The sequence below is a fragment of the Microcaecilia unicolor genome, chromosome 3, assembly GCF_901765095.1.
Source record: "Microcaecilia unicolor chromosome 3, aMicUni1.1, whole genome shotgun sequence".
NCBI lineage: Eukaryota > Metazoa > Chordata > Amphibia > Gymnophiona > Siphonopidae > Microcaecilia > Microcaecilia unicolor.
In genome coordinates this window covers 353929978-353952210 of record NC_044033.1, presented here as the reverse complement: position 1 = coordinate 353952210, position 22233 = coordinate 353929978, and the positions used below count along the sequence as shown (strand labels likewise).

At 45.3% G+C, this 22233-nt stretch overlaps 1 protein-coding gene across 6 annotated transcripts in view; it reads left to right on the top strand.

Annotated features, from left to right (window-relative positions):
* The window catches only part of MAP3K5 (mitogen-activated protein kinase kinase kinase 5), a 534389-nt gene that overhangs the window by 270329 nt on the left and 241827 nt on the right, over window positions 1-22233 (top strand). For all 6 annotated transcript variants that reach the window (XR_003941620.1, XM_030198514.1, XM_030198515.1 and 3 more), the window contains 3 exons: window positions 6545-6704; window positions 14728-14881; window positions 15568-15675. Coding sequence is in view for 5 of the 6 variants with exons in the window: in XM_030198514.1 (XP_030054374.1) it covers window positions 6545-6704; window positions 14728-14881; window positions 15568-15675 (422 nt within the window). In the remaining variant the exon portion in view is untranslated. The remainder of the gene's footprint in view (window positions 1-6544; window positions 6705-14727; window positions 14882-15567; window positions 15676-22233) is intronic.

Here is a 22233-nt window from a genome sequence, read left to right as displayed (position 1 = left end):
CAACAGTGGATGCAGGCATATAGGTTCGCCCTTTCCCTGCCTTTCCCACTCATCTGAGCCTCCGGAGTCTTCAATACCTCTGCTTTCCTCACAGCTTAAAAAAAAAAAAAAAAGTCGCGTCGCGTTTTTAAACACAGAGACGCTGGAACAGAGGTTTTTGACCTGATTTTTCCTCTTTGTCGAGGAGTGGGCCAAGATTTCCTCAGATCAGTGGGTTCTGGACCTGATCAGAGATGGATACAGAATAGAATTCAACGCCCCAGTAAGAGACGTGTTTGTGGAGTCCCGATGCGGTTCTGCCGTCAAACGGGCGGCGGTGGAGGAGACTTTACAAGGTCTGATTCAGTTAGGGGCAGTGACCCCGGTGCCTCCCGCCGAGCAAGGCTGCGTCCGATACTCCATCTACTTTGTGGTGCCGCGAAAAGGTGGGTCCTTTCGCCCTATTCTGGACTTAAAAGAAGTGAACAAGTCCCTGAGAGTGCGGCATTTCCACATGGAATCCCTGCGCTCCGTCATTGCGGCGGTTCAGCCAGGAGAGTTTCTCACGTCTCTAGACCTGAAAGAAGCTTACTTGCACATACCGATTTGGCCCCCGCACCAGAAGTTTCTGAGGTTTGCGGTGTTGGGAAAACATTTCCAGTTCAGGGCCTTGCCTTTTGGCCTCGCCACAGCTCCCCGAACCTTTTCGAAGGTAATGGTGGTAGTAGCTGCTTTTCTCAGGCGAGAAGGTATCAGGGTTCACCCGTACCTAGACAACTGGCTCATCAGAGCAGACTCTGCAACAGAGAGGTTACAAGCTACAGCCAGAGTGGTCTCAGTACTGCAATCTCTAGGCTGGGTCGTCAATATGGCCAAAAGTCACCTGTCCCCTTCACAATCTCTAGAGTTTTTTGGGGGCCAGGTTCGACACAGTCTCGGGCTATGTGTTCCTACCCGAGCTAAGGCGGTGCAAGCTTCAGAATCAGGTCCGTCTGCTCCTGAGGATGCCCTGCCCGCGAGCTTGGGACATTGTCCAGTTGCTGGGATCGATGACAGCCATGATGGAAGTGGTACCCTGGGCGAGAGCGCACCTGAGACCTCTACAGTATTCCCTACTCCGGAGATGGTCTCCTATTTCTCAGGATTACCAATGCAGACTTACTTGGCTCCCTGCGGCCCGTCTCAGCATGGAGTGGTGGCTCTCGGACAGCATGCTGCGGCGAGGAATGCCGCTGACGCTCCCCGTTTGGTGCCTAGTGGTAACAGATGCCAGCCTGAAGGGCTGGGGTGCACACTGCAAGGGGAAGCATGCCCAGGGTCTATGGACACCCGAGGAGACGGAGTGGTCCATCAACCGCCTAGAGTTGAAAGCGGTGTTTCAGGCGCTTCTGGCCTTTCAAGTAACCCTGGAAGGATTGGCTGTCAGAGTGATGTCGGACAACACGACAACGGTGGCCTATATAAATCGACAAGGCGGAACAAGGTGCAGAGCACTAGCCGCGCAGGCCGAACTGATTTGCCACTGGGCCGAGCTGCATCTTCAGTGTCTGTCGGCAGCTCATATTGCAGGTCAGAGCAATGTGCAGGCCGATTATCTGAGCAGGCATCAGATCGATCCAGCAGAATGGAATCTGGCAGACGAAGTATTCCTGCAGATCTGTGCGAAATGTGGTAAGCCCATGATGGATCTAATGGCGACAAGTGCCAATACCAAAGTCCCGTGCTTCTTCAGCAGACGGAGAGATCCTCGCTCGGCGGGGTTGGATGCCTTGGCTCAACCCTGGCCTCCGGGTCTACTTTATGTGTTTCCCCCATGGCCCTTGATAGGGCGCCTGCTCTTGCGGATTCGGCTGCACCCAGGAGAAGTGGTCCTCATCGCCCCGGATTGGCCAAGGAGACCTTGGTATGCAGACCTCCGACAGATGCTCCTGGAGGCTCCTCTGCCGTTACCTCTGGTACCGAACCTGTTGACTCAGGGACCGGTAGCCATGGAGGACGCCGGCCGCTTTGGTCTTACGGCATGGCTATTGAGAGGGCGCAATTGAGGGATAAAGGTTATTCCAATAAAGTTATTTTCACTCTCCTGCAAGCCCGCAAGCGGTCCACTTCCGTGGCTTATGCCAGGATTTGGTGTCTGTTTGAGTCTTGGTGTGCTTCCAGAGCCATTGTTCCAATGCGGGCTCCTGTCTCGCCGATTCTGGACTTTTTGCAGGAAGGTGTACAAAAAGGCTTGGCCTATAATTCCCTGCGGGTGCAGGTGGCAGCGTTGGCCTCCCTTCGTGGTAAGGTGGAAGGCGTGTCTTTGGCTGCTCACCCAGATGTGGCACGGTTTCTTAGAGGGGTGCTTCGGCTCCGACCTCCAGTGCGAGCACCCTGTCCAGCTTGGAACCTGGGGCTAGTTTTGAAAACCCTGCAGGCATCTCCTTTTGAGCCGCTTTGGCGAGCATCGGAGAAAGACTTGACACTGAAGGCCGTTTTTCTGGTGGCCATTACCTCGGCGAGACGGGTGTCAGAGCTCCAGGCGCTGTCCTGTAGAGACCCATTTCTGCAATTTTCAGAGTCCGGAGTCACGGTTCGGACCGTGCCTTCCTTTATGCCTAAGGTGGTTTTAGCCTTTCACTTAAACCAGCCTATTTTCTTGCCCTCTTTTTCAGAGGAAGAGTTTCCAGAATCTTTTGGGCAGCTGCACCTTTTGGATGTGCGCAGGACTCTGCTGCAGTATCTGCGAGTTACTAACTCTTTCAGGACTTCTGATCATCTGTTTGTTTTGCTATCCGGTTCTCGCAGAGGGTCTCCAGCGTCTAAAGCCACTATTGCCCGCTGGCTCAAAGAAACTATCTTTTCAGCTTATCTGCTGGCCGGCAGGGTTCCGCCTGTAGCCTTTAAGGCACATTCTACTAGAGCGATTTCTTCCTCTTGGGCTGAAACTGGAGCACTCTCTCTTCAAGAGATATGCAGTGCAGCAACATGGGCTTCTAAGCTCTCCTTTGCCCGACATTACTGGCTGGATGTGGCTGCCAGGAGGGATGCGCGTTTTGGTGCACAAGTGCTAGCGTGTGGTGTGGCTTGTTCCCACCCAATCTAGGGATTGCTTTGTTACATCCCATACGTAATGGCTTCATCTGCTTGATGACAAGGAAGGGAAAATTAGGTTCTTACCTTGGTAATTTTCTTTCCTTTAGTCATAGCAGATGAAGCCATGAGCCCTCCCTGTATGATTGTCTGTATCCTGTGAATCTGTTTTTTTTTTTCAGGTTCTGTTCTAATTTCCTGAAGTTCCTTCCTTGGGAGAAAGTTGGAAAACAATCTTCAGGATTCATGTTCAGTTTAAATTTAGGAGGATTTGTTCATTCCCTCCAGCATGTTTTTTTTGGAGGATGTGTTGATTCTCTCCAGGAGGCGCGTGTGTTCCCCTCCAGTTCTATAAATAGGAGGATGAGTTCATTCCCTCCAGTGTGTTGGGAGGATGTGTGATTCCCTCCAGGAGGCGCGTGTGTTCCCCTCCACTTATACAATAAGGAGGATGAGTTTATTCCCTCCAGGAGGATGTGCATTCCCTCCTTTATGAGTTCATGCCCTTGTGATGGGCCATCGTTCGCTGTGAGGAAAGCTCTTGTGATTCCCATTGCGGTTTGCCATACTGCTTTGGAAGCTTCAAATACTGAAGAGGCAGTGGAGCTAGCTGGCCAAGAGGGCACTGTGAAAGTTTGAGTGCTCTCTATCTCCCCTGCTGGTTGATGGACATAACCCATACGTAATGGCTTCATCTGCTATGACTAAAGGAAAGAAAATTACCAAGGTAAGAACCTAATTTTCCCATCATTACAGACACTTGCTGTTATCTGTGTGCCAAATAAAGACGTCAGTCCTCCTAACCGCTTTAAGCATAAACGTGCACCATCTGCTGGCCAAATAGGAGAAATACACTTCAAACATAATGCAGAAAATTGCCAATACATTTTACATACTTAAAACACATTGTTTCCTCACAAGTATTTAATCATAAGATTATCTACGGCGAGGCCCCAGGATACATGACAGACCTCATCGACCTACCAATCAGAAATACAACCGGATCAACACGAACTTATCTAAACCTCCACTACCCAAGCTGCAAAGGACTCAAATACAAATCAACTTATGCATCCAGCTTTTCCTACATAAGCACACAACTTTGGAACGTACTACCAAAAGCCGTGAAAACAACGTATAACCACCTAAACTTTCGGAAATCACTAAAAACTTACCTGTTCTAAAAGGCATACCCTACCGACCTTACTTAAATACCTGAACTCAGCAGCATGATGAAACCAAAGAACGTAATGGACATAATGTAAGTCTTCCTCTATATGATTCCCTAATATGTTTGTTTGTTCCTCATGAACCCTATTCTACCATAACATCACTGTGTAACTGTTTATACCGGAATTGGCGAACGCCTGTCCAGTACTATATAAGCCACATTGAGCCTGCAAATAGGTGGGAAAATGTGGGATACAAATGTAACAAATAAATAAATATACATTCCAAGGGATGCACAGCCATTTACGAGTGATGCATAGAAAGGCCCACCTATCTTTACCGGGGGAAGTTTTACGAGCGGTCTGGAGCAGACGTAGTAACAGGCAGGTGGGGAGACAGAGAAGGCTGACAGGCCGGAGCCCCAACATAGTGAACAACATCCCACTGCAGCCTGTGCAGCAGAAGAAGCGGCTGAACAGCAGGCATTTCCCGCTCTCCTGATCTTACAAACCTTTCCCCTCTCAGCCTCAGAGAAATCCCAGCAACTACGCCCGTGCACATCTCATTGATCTGTCACAACACACATGCCCATGGTCGTGGAATTACTTCTCCCTTTCCAGCTGGGACTCCTTTCTGAGTAGCAAATAGACATGCATGGAGCAGATTCTCATAAACAGTCACCCTACAGATCGTACAGAGATCCTAAAGAAAACTGCATGCCAGGCTCTATCTTACTGCTTTGTGGTCCAGTCTGGGTAGCAGACAGCGAGCTCCTATGGGGCATTGCTGAGAGAGCACTATATTTTTAAGGCAAACTAATCCTTTGGTTCTTCTCAAGTGTTCATGACTATCCACTTCACCCCTGGGGGTTGCGAAAGCTGGAACCCAACCCAACAAACAATACACCAGCACGATCTTGCCACTTCTCACAAGCGGACCATAGAACCATTGCAAAGACGGTTCCTGTGTTGCCCACCCTCCTACCAAACATATGCCTCCATACCTTTTTCCAAAGCACGCCAAGCACCACACCTCACAGCTGTCATGAACCAAAATGTGTGGGGGCGGAGCTTAATAACTCTATAGCCAATCAGGGAGCGCCTTTCAGCAGTGGGGAGCAAGTTTAACAACTTTGGCCAACCAAGAAGCGCCTCTCAGTGGTTATGATGGCATTTTTAACAACTATGGAGCTGCGTTCACGGCACGCACCTAGCAGCCACCTTTACTGATTGACTGCTATACACATGCCCTGTTTTTTTCCTTACTGAGCTGCATGGTAATAGTTCATGCAGCTCATTTGCATGTGATTTCTTTTGAAAATGGCTTGCTAATTCCACCTTGGTAATTTTTACTGAGTTGGAAATAGCAAACTGTTCTTGCCAGGGACTTTTCTTCATCAGCCCCTGAGCTCTCGTATTCTGCTAAAATGTTATTAAGCAAATATATTAATGTTATAATGAACACTGTGTAGAATAAAACTAATTTTAATTTATAACCCTTTTACTGACTATTAAAAATAGCATGATAAAACTTTTTTGTTTTGCTTTTTTTTTCTTTACTAAATTGTGTTTGAAACATTAGGGGTCATTTTACAAAGCTGTAGTAGAAAGTGGCCTTAGCCTGCTCTTACGCTGATCTTTTTCCTGTGTGCTAAGGCCATTTTTTTACCTCAGCCAGAAAATGGCTGATTTTCCAAGTTAATGGCCACGCGCTAATGTTGCCCTTAGCAAAAATTAACGTGAGCTCTTACTGCCACCTATTTTGTAAACGGTAAGGGCTCATGTGCTAAACCCACGCTAATCAGCGCTTGACAATGTAGATGTGCCAGCTGATTAGCGCAGAAACACTCTCCACTCCTCAGACATAGCCCTTCTAAGAAACATTTTTAAAAATCTTTTTAATGCTTGGTTTGTGTGAGCACATTCGAAGTTTACTGCATGATGCTCAGCACATCCCGTGAAATGGCATTTTAAGTTGTGGTAGCCTTTTCATTTTTCTCCCTGACTTAATTTTGAACTCTCTCCTCCTTTATGGTGTACACCTGTTCTTTTGTGTGGGCGAACTGGAGGAAACAGCATGTGACTTTCTAAAATTCATATAAGTATGTCATCTTCCCCAACCTAAAGTATTCCAAAGGAATGCTCAATTTTGATCGCTGCAAGCCCCCCCCCCCCCCCCCCCCCCAGATATGTCAGTTTGGGTAAATACCTATTTTACCCCTTCAATGGCCTTGAAAATTGCCCTCGGCTGTAAGGCTGGCACTGGATATGTACCAGTGTGTATTGCTTTGTTCCTTGCAGTGAGTTTTTGTTTTCTGTTCTAGGGGTGAAGCTCAGTAGCCTGCTTGGTAAAAAAGGAAATTTGGAGAAACTCCAAAGTTACTGGGATGTAGGATTTTTCCTGGGAGCTAGTGTTCTAGCCAATGACCACACAAAAGTGCTTCAGGCTTCAGAAAAGCTGTTTAAACTGAAAACGCCGGCATGGTAAGTGAAGACATTTAGTCAGTTTTTATTTTTTTGATGCTAATAGATGACTGTCATGGAAATTATAAAAATAAAGTTAGAGCATTACTCCTAAGAATATAAGAGCAGAATGCCCATGCAGAGTCAGACCAAGGTCCGTTGAGCCCAGCACCCTGCCTTCAATTATGGTGTCGAGGTCAGTGGGATGATTCTAAAATGTGTGTCTGCAAAATTTGTTCTTACAGTTCATCTCAACTACTGTATCTCATTTTACAGAATTAAGCTACCTTTAATTTATTATCTATATTGTTTCAACTTTTTAGAATGCTTCATTGTTTTATCATTTTTTCCAATAATAAAAGCTAAGGAATAGTTATCGATTGCTCACAGGTAGAAATTTGCAATTCTTTTGATAGCTTTCCAGAATTACACATAGATGGAAAACACCAAAAGATGAAACTCCTAAACTCATAAAGTGGCTGCAGTAGGCTGCATTTGGAGGGGCAGGAGGAAAGGTGGGAGCCTGTGATTCTGCTTCATCAGGTTGCTGCTGCTTGAGAGTGTTCTGACAATAGGAGGTTCCCCCAGTGGAGAAAACCCAGAGTATGAGTAGTAAACTTCAGAGACGACGGGGAACACCATCCTCATGGCTCCTGTTACTCAGTGAGAGAGCCATGAGGCTGATGAGGAGCCCCGGTTCTGCCTGCCAAAGAAGAACATATGACAGAGGAGAAGAAATAGGAGAGATGGAGAATGGTGAAATGGGAAGATGAATGAAGAGTGCAAGGGGGATGATGTGTGCCCCAAGTGCATAATCTGTGAAATGCACCTTTGTGGAATGCTTAGAGTGGAGTGGTGTATTCACTCCTAGTCATTAAGGGCTACTGATGGATCAGGTTTTCAGGATATCCCTAATGAATATGTATACATACAATTAAAACTCTGAGCTATGCACATCAAGCTATTGGCCTGGCGCCGTCACTGGCTGACTACTTCCGCGACAAGGTGCAAAAGATCAACCTTGAGTTCACTACCAAGCCACCACCTCCTCTTCACCCTTTAACTCTCTCCCACAACCAACCAACCCAGGCCTCTTTCTCCTCCTTTCCTGAGATCACCGAGGATGAAACCTCCTGCCTTCTTTCCTCCTCGAAATGCACCACTGTTCCTCCGATCCCATCCCCACCAACCTACTTAACACCATCTCCCATACTGTCACCCCCTCCATCTGTCACATCCTTAACCTTTCTCTCTCCACTGCAACTGTCCATGACACCTTCAAGCACGCCGTAGTCACACCTCTCCTAAAAAAACCATCACTTGACCCTACCTGCCCCTCCAACTACCGCCCCATCTCTCTCCTACCCTTCCTCTCCAAAATACTTGAGCGCGCCGTTCACAGCCGCTGCCTTGATTTTCTCTCCTCTCATGCCATCCTTGATCCACTTCAATCCGGTTTTCGCCCTCTACACTCGACAGAAACAGCACTCTCTAAAATCTGCAACGACCTGCTCGCCAAATCCAGAGGCCACTATTCCATCCTCATCCTCCTCGATCTATCCGCGGCGTTTGACACTGTCAATCATGATTTACTTCTTGCCACACTGTCCTCTTTTGGGTTCCAAGGCTCTGTCCTCTCCTGGTTCTCCTCTTATCTCTCCCACCGCACTTTCAGGGTACACTCTCATGGATCTTCCTCCACTCCCATCCCACTATCTGTTGGAGTTCCCCAGGGATCTGTCCTTGGACCCCTTCTCTTCTCAATCTACACCTCTTCCCTAGGCTCGCTGATCTCATCTCATGGTTTTCAGTATCATCTTTATGCTGATGACACCCAGCTATATCTCTCCACACCAGACATCACCGCGGAGACCCAGGCCAAGGTATCGGCCTGCTTATCTGACATTGCTGCCTGGATGTCCAACCACCACCTGAAGCTGAACATGTCCAAAACCGAGCTCCTCGTCTTTCCACCTAAACCCACTTCTCCTCTTCCTCCACTCTCTATCTCAGTTGATAACACCCTCATCCTCCCTGTCCCATCTGCCCGCTACCTCGGAGTCATCTTCGACTCCTCCCTCTCCTTCTCTGCACATATCCAACAGACTGCCAAGACCTGTCGCTTCTTCCTCTTCAACATCAGCAAAATTTGCCCTTTCCTCTCTGAGCACACCACTCAAACTCTCGTCCACGCTCTCATTACCTCTCGCCTTGACTACTGCAACTTACTCCTCACCGGCCTCCCACTTAGCCATCTATCCCCCCTTCAATCCGTTCAGAACGCTGCCGCACGTCTCATATTCCGCCAGAACCGATATACTCATATCACCCCTCTCCTGAAGTCACTTCTGATCAGATACCGCATACAATTCAAACTTCTCCTCCTTACCTACAAATGCACCCGGTCTGCGGCTCCTCACTACCTCTCTACCCTCATCTCCCCCTATGTTCCCACCCGTAACCTCCGCTCACAGGACAAATCCCTCCTTTCAGTACCCTTCTCCACCACTGCCAACTCCAGGCTCCGCTCATTCTGCCTTGCCTCACCCTATGCCTGGAACAATCTTCCTCAACCCCTACGCCAAGCCCCCTCCCTACCCATCTTCAAATCTCTGCTTAAAACTCACCTCTTCAATGCTGCTTTCGGCACCTAACCTTTCGAGAAATATAGTATGCCCCCCAATCTATCTGCCCTATCAGATTGACTCTATACTTGTCTCTTAATTGTACACTTGTCTTTAGATTGTACACCTGTCTTTTAGATTGTAAGCTCCTTGAGCAGGGACTGTCCTTCCATGTTAAATTGTACAGAGCTGCGTAACCCTAGTAACGCTTTAGAAATGTTAAGTAGTAGTAGTAGTAATTTTGTTTCGGGCAGGCAGGAAGGAGGAGCTGTTGCTCCTGCCCTCATGCCTCCACCTTGTTGTAAAGGTACAGAGAGGGAAGGGGGTATGGGTCAGGTGTGGGAAGGAGGGGTATGTGCGTGCACAGGGGAAAGGGTTTGGTCCAGTGGACCACAAGGAAAATTTTTTTAAAAGGTTTCGGTTGTGGAGGGAGGAAGGCTCGTGGACCACTGGACAACCAGGGAATGATTGACAAAAGATTGGGGGGGGGGTCAGGGTCCACTTGACCACCAGGGAAATAAAGAAAACAAGATGCAGGGGGGGTGGGGTGGGAAATTCTTTTAAAAACTGGGGGGGGGGGGGCAGGGAAGTGAGAGGTAGGAAGCACAAGCAGGCAGCCTTTATAGTTTCCTGCTTGTGCTTCTCTCCTCTCCGACAGCTCCAGAGTAGCCATAAAATTTGCTTGTTAAATAAGGGCTGCTCTGGAACTGTGCATCCCCTGGAATAAACATTAGATTACAAATGAGCTCATTAGAATACTAATGAGCTCATTGTAATACATTTGCATGTGGTTCTCGGTGGCTGCTAACGTCGTACGTTAGCAACGGAAAACCCCTTTTTGCATTACTAGCTACGTAAACGTTTGCTTTAGACTGACTAGAACCAGTCTAAAGCAAACGTTAATAGCAAGGTAAGCTTTGTGCATCTGGCCCTCACACTGTGTTTCAAAAATGGCGACAGCCATTAAATATGTATGAGAGATTTCCATACAAATTTCCACTGGCATTCTTTCTTATGCTTACATGTTAAGGATAACCTGTAATCCTGATCCATCGGTGGCCTTCAGGGATCAGGAACGAATACTACTGGCTTAGTACATGTTACTTTTGTTTTTGTCTAATTTTTAAACTCTTATTTTATGCTCTTCTCATTTTGTCTGTTTTGAATATTTCTCTCCTCTCTAGTCTTTCTTCCATTCTGACAGGGAACACCCTCAATCTGCAGCAGCTGTTCCCAGGATTGTCATTAGCCGACCACAGCAGCAGTGGTCCCTCCTGAGCCTATACACCAGATGCCAATTTTCAGACAATTGGCTAGTCTAGTATCTAGGACGTTCCTACCTCTAATTAATAGAAGACCATTGTTTGGCCTTTGTTGAAGACGAATGATTTAGATTCTGCTATTTTGGGACTATTTCAAATCTTTCTGCTTTGTCTAAGCTGATAGGGCTGACTTCCAGCTTTAGGAATTTGACAGGAGGAGGGAAAGGTGAGTAGTGGAGTGCCTCATGGATCGGTGCTGGGGCCAATTCTGCTCAATATATTTGTGAGTGACATTGCCGAAGGGTTAGAAGGTAAAGTTTGCCTTTTTGGGGACGATACTAAGATTTGCAACAGAGTGGACACCAGGGAGGGAGTGGAAAACATGAAAAAGGATCTGCAGAAGCTAGAAGAATGGTTTGGCAATTAAAATTCAATGTGAAGAAATGCAAAGTGATGCACTTAGGGAGTAGAAATCCACGGGAGACACATGTGTTAGGCAGGGAGAGTCTGATAGGTACGGACGGGGAGAGGGATCTTGAGGTGATAGTATCTGAGGATCTGAAGGCGACGAAACAGTGTGACAAGGCGGTGACCGTAGCGAGAAGGTTGCTAGGCTGTATAGAGAGAGGTGTGACCAGCAGAAGAAAAGAGGTTTTAATGCCCCTGTATAAGTCGTCGGTGAGGCCCCACCTGGAGTATTGTGTTCAGTTTTGGAGGCCATACCTTGCTAAGGATGTAAAAAGAATTGAAGCGGTGCAAAGAAAAGCTGCAAGAATGGTATGGGATTTGCGTTACAAGACGTATGAGGAGAGACTTGCTGACCTGAACCATGTATACCCTGGAGGAAAGGAGAAACGGGTGATATGATACAGACGTTCAAATATTTGAAAGGTATTAATCCGCAAACAAACCTTTTCTGTAGCTGGGAAGGCAGTAGAACTAAAGGACATGATATGAGATTGAAGGGGGGCAGACTCAAGAAAAATGTCAGGACGTATTTTTTCACGGAGAGAGTGGTAGATACTTGGAATGCCCTCCGGCGGGAAGTGGTGGAGATGAAAACAGTAACAGAATTCAAGCATGTGTGGAATAAACATAAAGGAATCTTGTTCAGAAGGAATGGATCCTCAGAAGCTTAGCTGAGATTGGCAGGCGGGGCTGGTGTTTGGGAGGCGGGGCTAGTGCTGGGCAAGACTTCTACGGTCTGTGCCCTGAAAATGGCAGATACAAATCAAGGTAAGGTATACACAAGAAGTAGCACATATGAGTTTATCTTGTTGGGCAGACTAGATGGACCGTGCAGGTCTTTTTCTGCCGTCATCTACTATGTTACTATTTTTAAGAATGTTTCCAAACGTTCCGTCGTGCGGGCTGACTCACTGCGCATGCGTGGGCGGCTTTCCGCCCGCGACGCGAGCGTGCAGTGATCAGTTGTTTTTCTTCCGCACTTGAGGAGAGTTGTGTTGCGACGCTACTCCCTTTTCTGGCTCAGGAGAACCGTCTTTTTTGCGTTTATCACGCCCCTTTTGTCCTTTTTCATTTTTTCTAGTTTTAAATATTAAAAAAAAAAAAAAGTAGTTTACCATATTTTTTAGTTTTTCTTCCCTGTTGGAAGTTTCCTTTCTTTTTCGTAGCAGCTGCTTGGTCACGTCTTTTTCTCTTTTTTTTGTGCCTTTTTATTTGGCACCATTGAGCCGTTTGATTTCGCTGACGCTATTTTCCCGCTCATGTCATCGAAGACTCCCAGCGGCTTCAAATGTTGTACTCGCTGCAACTGGTACTGACCCCCACGCGTGGTGCCTCCAGTGTCTTGGGCCCGATCATCTCACAGCTGCCTGTAAGCTGTGTAAATTGATGAAGAAAAGGACCCAGGTTGCTTGAGAGGCTCAGCACGAGAGACTTTTTTCTGATCGGTCCGGTCCTTCGATGTCGGCATCAACATTGGTACCGAGGTCGGCGGCGTTGATGTCGAGGGAAGCAGCGACACCGAGAGGCCAGGTAATGGCTGCCGAAAGACCTCATCGAGCTGGGAGCAGCGAGGCATCAAGTGGGTCTCCACCCATCTCGAGGCCTACTGCTATGCAGGCCCCCCCCCCTTCTTTGGACCCGGCCCCGAGGAGGCGTGAGGATTCCACGTCCTTCTCTTCGGTACCGAGGGGTCTTGATGATGGGCGTCGAGCACAGGCGAAGAAGCACCGACATCAATCGCCTTCCATGCACAGTACCGAGAGCTCCGGGGAGCCGAGGGAGTCGGCACCCGAGAAGCGTCGGCGCTGGGAGGACCGCTCACCCTCTATACAGAAGGTGCCGATGCGTCGGTCTTCTGGCAGCCTGGTACCGGCTCTCGAGCCCCCTCAGATTCAGCCACCGACTCCTGCACCGACCCCCCAGCCTTTCCCGATGGAAGCTCTCGACGAGCGCATCAGGGCCCTTCTTCTGGAGCTTCTGGAAGGGTTGCTTCGCCAGTCTGCCTCGCTGTCAGGGGTGCTTGCGCCTCCCGTACCAACTGTAGAGGCAGCATCTGGGCCATCACCTGCGAGGAGGTCTCCTGACTCCCCCTCGACGTCGGTGGAGGAAGCTTCTCCGGAGTCTAGGCAGGGGTTGACTTCTCGGCATCCCCCACAAGTCGAGGTAGACTCGGGTTCGGGCTGCTCTTAGGGAGCTTCTGTCCAACACCAATGAAGAGCGCTTGTGGGAGGAGGAGGAGGGCCCCAGGTACTTTTCGGAGGAAGATTCATGTGGCCTCCCCTCTGATCCTGCTCCACCTATTGAAACTAGGATGTCTCCACCTGAGAGTCTTACTTTCTCATCCTTTGTACGGGAAATGTCTAAGGACATTCCATTCCCTATGGAGGTTGTGGATGAACCCAGGGCTGAGATGCTCAAGGTCCTGGATTATCTTTCTCCACCTGCAGAGGTTGCAATGGCCCCCCTGCATAATACACTCAGAGAAGTGCTGATGTGGAATTGGTCTTGCCCTGTCTCTAATATAGTGGTCCCCAAGAAGTCCGAGTCCCAGTACAAACTCCATGGAGAGCTTGTAATGGTGAAGGCCCAACTTCCGCACGATTCCATGGTGGTGGACTCTGCTCTCTGAAGAGCCAAGAGTTCTAGGGACTATGCCTTGGCGCCCCCAGGCAGAGAGTCTAGGACCTTGGATTCTTTTGGGAGGAGAACGTATCAGGCCGCAATGCTCACCGCCAAGATCCAAACATACCAGCTCTACACGAGCATTCACGTACGGAACTTGGTGAGACAACTGTCCAGTTTAGTTGAAGCACTGCCTTCGGAGCTTGCTGAACCTTTTCATCTTTTGAAGGTGTTGAGTTTTATACTGCTCTATAAACTCTACAGTGTAACTGACATGAATTGCTTTTTTCAGTTTGATTTTGAAACTGTTCCTCTATGGCAGGGTTCTAAAATTCTTATCCTGGAGGGTCATAAACCAGTTCAGTTTTCAGGATATCCCTAATTGAAAACGTGTGAGAGAGCTTTGATACCCGCTGCCTCCATTGTATCCAAATGTCTCTCACATGCTTGCAACCCTTGAGCGTCATAATTGAGACCCTTGCTCTTTGACCTGAAAAATATATGGTGGAAGTTTGTTTAAAGCTGGTCCAACCTTGTCTGCTCATGGTTTAATTTAAATATTAAGGGGTCCTTTTACAAAGGTGCACTAGTGTTTTTAGCGCACACTAAAAATAAGCACGCACTAAATGCTAGAGACACCCATATGAATGTATGAGTGTCTGTCGTGTTTAGTGCATTCTAAAATTGCTAGCACGCCTTTGTAAAAGACCCCCTACTTGTCTTTTTATCTGTTTTTCAAGGTGGTTTACAATCAATCTAAAACAGCAAATTTATGTAAAATCCAAATATTAAAATCTTTGTTTCTTTGCCCTCACCCCAGCCTCATTCACTTTAAGTTTAGTTGCCCCACACAAAGTCCTATATATCAAAAAGACACTTAAAACCTATTAACAGATACATACTGAAACACAGGTACCTTACTCGACCACAATATCACCTTGCATTTGTTTCTTTACCGGACTTGGCGCAAGCCTTCACAGTATTATGTAAACCACATTGAGCCTGCAAATAGGTGGGAAAATGTGGGATACAAATGTAACAAATAAAAAAAAATACTGTTATTTCTAGGTTCCTCAAGACTCTTGTGGAAACTATTCTGATATATCAGCATTTTAAGAAGCCAACTCCAGAACAGCATGGAGCAAAGCAGGAATTGGTGGACTTCTGGATGGACTTCCTTGTTGAATCCACAAAAGCAGAAGTGTCTGTTGTTAGGTTCCCGGTGAGTAGCTGTTGTAAACTGAGCATTTGGTAGCGCAGAGGCTAGATCAGTGCTTCTCAAACTTTTTTCACCCATGCCACCTTTTTACAGCATAAGACATTCCTGCCATCCAAATCCCTACGCCTTTCTTCTAAGCCTCACTGCACACCAACGTCTAGTATCAGCTGACAATGCTGCTACAAGCCCCGCTATCCACTGAAGCTGCATAGACTGAATTATATGAGCCAATGAAACCACTCTCTCATTTTTTTTTCTGTTGTAATCAGTACCCTAGCTGAGGATTTTTTGACCTACTGTTTGGGAACAGCTGATCTAAGTTGTTTGGAATTTCACACAGTACATGATGTTTACTAGCATGCATCAATGGTGATAGTTTTGTTTCATGTGTTGCAACTCTTTATTTCACATTATTTTACTTTAGGATAACCTTGTAGGCTTGTGACATAGAAAAGAAGCTTGATTTCCAGTTAGTCTCTAGTTGCCAAAATACTTAACAATGCGCGAGAGAGTGGTTTGGAAAATTGATTGCTTTCAGCTGACTTGCTCGTTCTGGCAGGGCATGGTGGTCCTTGTGAGAACAGAAATCATATTGTCTGCATTGGATGATAAATAAATGTGACTCATTTATTTAGCATTACAGTTTTTTTTGTGTTTGTGTGTTTGTATGTGTGGTTTTTTTTTTTAAGGTTTTGATTTTAGAACCAACCAAGATCTACCAGCCTTCCTATCTGTCTATCAACAGTGAAGCGGAAGTGAAGACAGTCTCTATCTGGCATGTGCTCCCAGATGACAAGGTAAACTGCTCTTAGTACAAGAGTGTGTTGTGAAATATGGTTATTAAAATCAGTCACCATATGCATGTAAATAGTATGTTAAAGCAGATAGATATCCTGTGCACACTTGTGTGCTTTGCCTCTGCTTTCGACAATGGTCCTTACTAGTTGCTCAAGGAAGTGGAAGATTCCATGATTGAAACCAAAGTGGGTACCATTAATGGATTCATTAGAGAGGAGATTCCTAGTGTTCTAAAACAAGACATCTTACATCTATTTTGAAGAGACATTACCTTGATTTTACCCCTCTGGTCAATTATCGTCCAGTTGCTAAACTCCATCCCCTCCCTTCCCCTTTGTTAGAGAAATTGAAAAAGTCATCCCTGTTCAGTTACAAGATTACAATGCTTATGACCCCTTCCATTTTGGTTTTCTATCTGGTCCATAGTATGGAGGTTTGACTTGCCTCCATGCTGTGTGTGTTAAAGATTGGTCCAGATAGTAGATAAACAGTTATTTTTTCTCTTTGTTAATTAGATTCTTAATTTACCACCTTTTTGTGGTATAACCAAAACAGTTTACATGTTGCATTCAGGTACTTTCTCTACCCCTAGTGGGCTCAAAATCTAAGCTTTGTACTCAGAGCAATGGAATGTTAAGTTACTTGTCCAGGGTCACAAGGAGCAGCAGTGAGAATCAAGCCTGGTTCTCGGCCCACTGGACTAACCATGGTCATCTCTTCCTTTGATACATTTAGCTGAACACCGCCTTGGGTGAGTCTCTTCATTAAGGTGGTTAATAAATCTCAAGAAATACATACATACATACTATCTTGCATAGCTTCTTTAATCCCCTGGGGTTCCTAGGTATGTTCTAAATTAGGTGTAAATCTTCAGTGACTGCTATATATATAAGTAGGTATGATTTGACAGGAAGTACTCCACTTGATGGCCCCTGGAATTAGGGGTGCCTCTAGGGTCTGCTCTTTCAGCGGTGTGTTATATTCATCTATTGAGTACACAGTTTTATTTGGCAAAAAGTACAGAATATGTGTTGAAGATAGCCTGTATTTATTAGATTTGGGTTTTTTTTTTTGCTCACACTTTATCAGTAGTAGCACCAGGTGAGTTACATTCAGGTAGAGTACATATTCCCCTGTTCCTAGGGGGCTTACACTCTAATTATTGCAGGAACTGCTAGATAACGCCACTTCTTCATAGGCTTTGGCTCTGAATCTTATGGCAACTGAAATTTTCTGATCCAGTCAGGTGCTTACCCCTGAGTCATCTATTCACCTATAAAACAGCAAGGCAAATGATCTGCAAAATCCAACGTGGAAAATGAGCCAGCAGATCAGTATAATATCCAAAATATTTTGTTAAAGATACCGTATGTTAGACAGTTGCCCGACACAGGCCGTGTTTCGCCCAAAGAAGGGCTGCATCAGGGGCTATAATAAACATATCAAATTATAGAATCTGAACATTATAAAAACAAATATGTAATATTAGAAATCAAACTAAACAAAAAGTATAAAATATACATATAAAACATAGATATAAATTGTAAAATGTACATGTAAAACATAGACATGAATTTACTACAAGGAGTTTCATCTTTTAACAATAAAGAATTACTTGTAGCTTTTAAACGTGAAAAAAACCTTAGACATGTTGGTTCCATCAACACTGCGCAATGCATCTACAACAGTAAGAAATCTACCGGTAGGGCATCATCCTTGTGGATTCTTCTCAGTATGTAATGTCAACATGAAGACTAAGGTTGTACACATTCTATTATCTAACAAAAATATCCACCTTAAAGAGTTTTCAAATTGCAAAACAAAAAATGTCATCTATGTTGCGATTTGTCCGTGTGGGTTAGCATATATAGATAAAACAAAGAGACAATTTAATACAAGAATCATTGAACATAAAAGTGCTTTAAAAAGGAATGTACTTGAAAAACCATTAGTAGCACATTCAAAGAATCTAGGACACCGCTTTGAAAAACTTCGTTTTTGTGTTATATTTGTCTACAAGAATAGTTGGCGCGGGGCATCGCCTGACAACTTTCTTTTGAAAAGAGAACAACAATTTATTTTTGAATTACAGACTTTATATCCAGATGGTCTGAATATGGAAACAGATCTGTCTGTATTTCTTTGAATCTGAGATATATACACTTATATTTTATAAATTTTTTATATTTTCAGTATTTTGTATTTTTTTAAATATATACACATTTATATTTTCATTTTTCATTTTTTATTTTTCATTTATTTATTTATTTTTTTTATTTTTCATATTTTCTTTTCAATTTTTGTAAATTTTTTATTTTTTCTTATATTATTTTTTGTTTTTGATTTATCAATTTCATTTTTCATTTTATTATTCATTAATTTATTTTTCATTTTTTTATTTTTTACCAACTTGAAATAAATTAAATTTCACATGTTTAGTGGATTATAATACTTCTTTATTTTAAATATTTTTGACAACCAATATATAAGATCGTGGAAGTAAGACCTTTGAAGTCAGAATGATTGAATATTTTAACACCCAACAGAAAGGACTTAACAAGGATCTGGGGTTCCTAGCCCATTATAAACCATAAAGCTGTATGTCTCTGTTGATCACCCTCCCCTCACCTATCCACACCCACCTTGTTAGAATATCAATGATATGCTTTGATGTCCCCATGCATACTTCCTACCCACCCCCCTCCTCCCACCCTGTCAGACTGTCATAGTAATGCTTGAATGTTTTCACTTATATACACTCTCAGCTAGCACATTTGCTTATTTCCGATCTGAGGAAGAAGGGCAACCTTCGAAAGCTAATCAAGAAATGTATTAAGTTATGTCCAATAAAAAAGGTATCGTCTTATTTTCTTTCCATGTTTTATTTTGTTTGATTTCTATTGATAACCTTAAGAGTGGACTAACACGGCTACCACACTCCTCCACCTAAAGGAGAAAGCTTGTTGTAAGGACTGAAGAATCGGGTTCGAAACACCGACTGCCATAGCCTCTGACTTGGTCATGTTAAGCTTGAACCTGGAAACAGCAGATTAATCCGCTAATAGCTGAAGTAAATTAGGCATGGATAACAACGGCTTTGTTAAAGAGTGCAAAATATCGCCTGCAAACATTGCCAACTTGTATTCCTGACCGCCCACCTTTATACCCGCGATATCAGGGTTTGAACGAATAGCTATAGCAAGGGGTTCCATAACCAATGCAAATAACATCAGAGAGAGTGGACACCCTTGCCTAGTTCCCCGAAACAAAGGAAACAGAAGAGAATTGACGCCATTAATTCGTACACATGCTCTGGGGGAATTATAAAGAGCCTGAGTCCATTCCCGGAAGCCAACCCCAAAACCCAAACGCTCTAGAACACTTATCATAAAAGGCCAGTGGACCCTATCAAACGCCTTTTCGGCATCCAGTCCCAAAAGGCACATTGGGGTTTTTGTTGTAGTGGCCACATGTAACACATTGACCATTCGTCTCACATTGTCTTTCGCTTGTCTGTGTGGAACGAACTCCACCTGATCTGGATGTATCCAATCAGGCAGGACTTTGGCCATACGATTTGCCAACACCTTAGCTATGATTTTAACATCCGAGTTCAGAATGGAAATAGGACTGTACGAGGCACACTCCATTTTATCTTTACCCGGCTTCGGAATGACAGCTATCCAGGCTTCCATCATAGATGGATGCAACACCCCCCGCCTCCCGGACTCCATTAAGAATTTCAACTAAGCGGGGAGCGAGCTCCCCTCGGAAGGACCAATAAAAATCATTTGGTAAACCATCTATGCCCGGGGCCTTTACCCCTAGGAAGGTCCTTAATAACCTTGACCACCTCATCTACCGTAGCAGGGCCATCTAGCATACACTGTTGCTGGTCAGTTAAGGAAGGAAGGTCCTGAGAAGCTAAAAAATCCTCAGTTGCCTCCTGATGGATCGAGGGGTCCACTGAGTATAAAGATTGATAAAAGACCTGAAAACGCTTCCTTATTAAAGCAGACTTACCTGCTTATAATCGAACGAGAAAAACGCCCAAGTTCCGACCTAAATCGGGAGATGGACGTTTATCTCACAAAAACAAATAACACGGTATAATCAAAAGCCGAACTTGGACGTTTTCAACTGCACTCCATCGCGAAAGCGTACAAAGTTGATGGGGGCATGTCGGAGGCGTGGTGAAGGCAGGACTGGGGCATGGTTATCACCCGAACAGAGATGGGCGCCTTTCGCCGATAAAGGAAAAAAGGTATGCGTTTGTAGCTAGAATTTAGGGCACTTTTCCTGGACCCTGTTTTTTCACGAATAAGGCCCCAAAAAGTGCCCTAAATGACCAGATTACCACCAGAGGGAATCGGGGATGACCTCCCCTGACTCCCCCAGTGGTCACTAACCCCCTCCCACCACAAAAAGTGTTTCACAACTTTTTATTTTCACCCTCAAATGTCATACCCACCTCCCTGGCAGCAGTATGCAAGTCCCTGGAGCAGTTGTTAGGGGGTGCAGTGGACTTCAGGCAGGTGGACCCAGGCCCATCCCCCCCTACCTGTTACAATTGTGCTGCTTAATGCTTAGTCATCCAACCCCCCCAAACCCACTGTACCCACATGTAGGTGCCCCCTTCACCCCTTAGGGCTATAGTAATGGTGTAGACTTGTGGGCAGTGGGTTTTGAGGGGGATTTGGGGGGGCTCAACACACAAGGAAGGGTGCTATGCACCTGGGAGCTCTTTTACCTTTTTTTTTTGTTTTGTAAAAGTGCCCCCTAGGGTGCCCGGTTGGTGTCCTGGCATGTGAGGGGGACCAGTGCACTACGAATCCTGGCCCCTCCCACAAACAAATGCCTTGGATTTATTCATTTTTGAGCCGGGCGCTTTCATTTTCCATTATCGCTGAAAAACAAAAACGCCCAACTCACAAATTGTCGAATAAAACATGGACGTCTATTTTTTTCGAAAATACGGTTCAGTCCGCCCCTTCACGGACCCGTTCTCGGAGATAAACGCCCATGGAGATAGACGCTTTCGTTCGATTATGCCCCTCTTTGTTAACACTGACTTATTACCATCCCCAATCTTAAGAATAGTACGATCTAATCTTCGCTGCCTCAACCTTAGAGCCAACCAATGACCTGGTTTATTCTGATTGAAGTAATGCAACTGCTTCTGCTGACCTTGAATAAACAGCAATTGATCAGAATAGAGATTATCCAAGCGCAGTCGCAAGGCTTGAATTTGCCTCAAGACCAATATTGAATGGGAGGTTTTATGAAGGCCCTCCAAACAAGACAGCTGAGAAACACAATCTGCAACTTCTTTTCGGCTAGCCCGAGCCTGAATGTGACTTTAAGAAAAATCCTTGAGTCACAGCCTTTAAAGCATCCCAGACAGTCCCCAAGGAAGGACCCGAGTTCAAATTAATCTCAAGGTATTCCATCAAATGTGCCTGATAAGTAGCCAATAGCTTTTCGTCCTTCAGCAAAGAGACATTTAACGTCCACCTGCCATGGACGAAATCCTTACCCAGGTCGGGGCATGATCAGAAATAGTAATGGGACCAATGCCTGACTGGCAACTACCCTGGATCATGGAAACATTAAATAGTAAATAATCAATTCGAGAGTAGGAATCATGAGAGTGAGAATAGAAAGAATAATCCCTATCTCTGGGATGATGTAACCGCCACACATCACACACCCCTACTGAACCATTGGAATTCTTTACATCCACTCCTGAAGCCACCCCAGACTTGTCCAACGCTGGGTGAATATACACATTGAAATCGTCACCCAGCACCACTTTACCATAAGGATCAGATTGAACAACCTTACCAAGCTTAACAAAAAACTCCCCCTGAGATTCATTAGGCGCATAAACCGCCACCAAAGAAAGAGGTAAATTATTCAATAATACATGCAGCACCAGGAATCTGCCAGCAGGATCTCGTCTGATCTTCACTACCTGAGTCTGCAGAGAAGAGTGAATCAGGATTGCAACCCCTCATTTCCTCGACGCATCAACAGCAGAAGCGCAAATGACATGTGGGTAATGATGATTGGTCAAGTATTTCTCGTGTTCCCGCTTTAAGTGAGTCTCTTGGAGAAAGACCACATGTGGTTTATGGAACAGCAATTCTTTAAATATCTTTTGACGCTTTTGAGGGGAGTTCAGTCCCTTAACATTATATGACAAAAAGTGTAAATTGGCACACATTTATATGTCTATTACAGGCATCGTAACTCTAGTAAAACAGGACAACCAGTACCCAGCAGCACCCAATGAGGAGAGGAGAGAAAGGAAAAAAAACACCCATAGAAGAAATTCCCCCCCATTTCCCCCCCCCCCCCCACCCACTCACCCACACCTATTATACCACCAGACAGTAGATTCTTACACTACTGGCTGGGAACACAGAAGGAAGAACCCGAGTTCAAATCAATCTCAAGGTATTCCATCAAATGTGACCGATAAGTAGCCAATAGCTTTTCGTCCTTCAGCAAAGAGACATTTAACGTCCATCTGCTATCTTTATCTACCTCAGCCA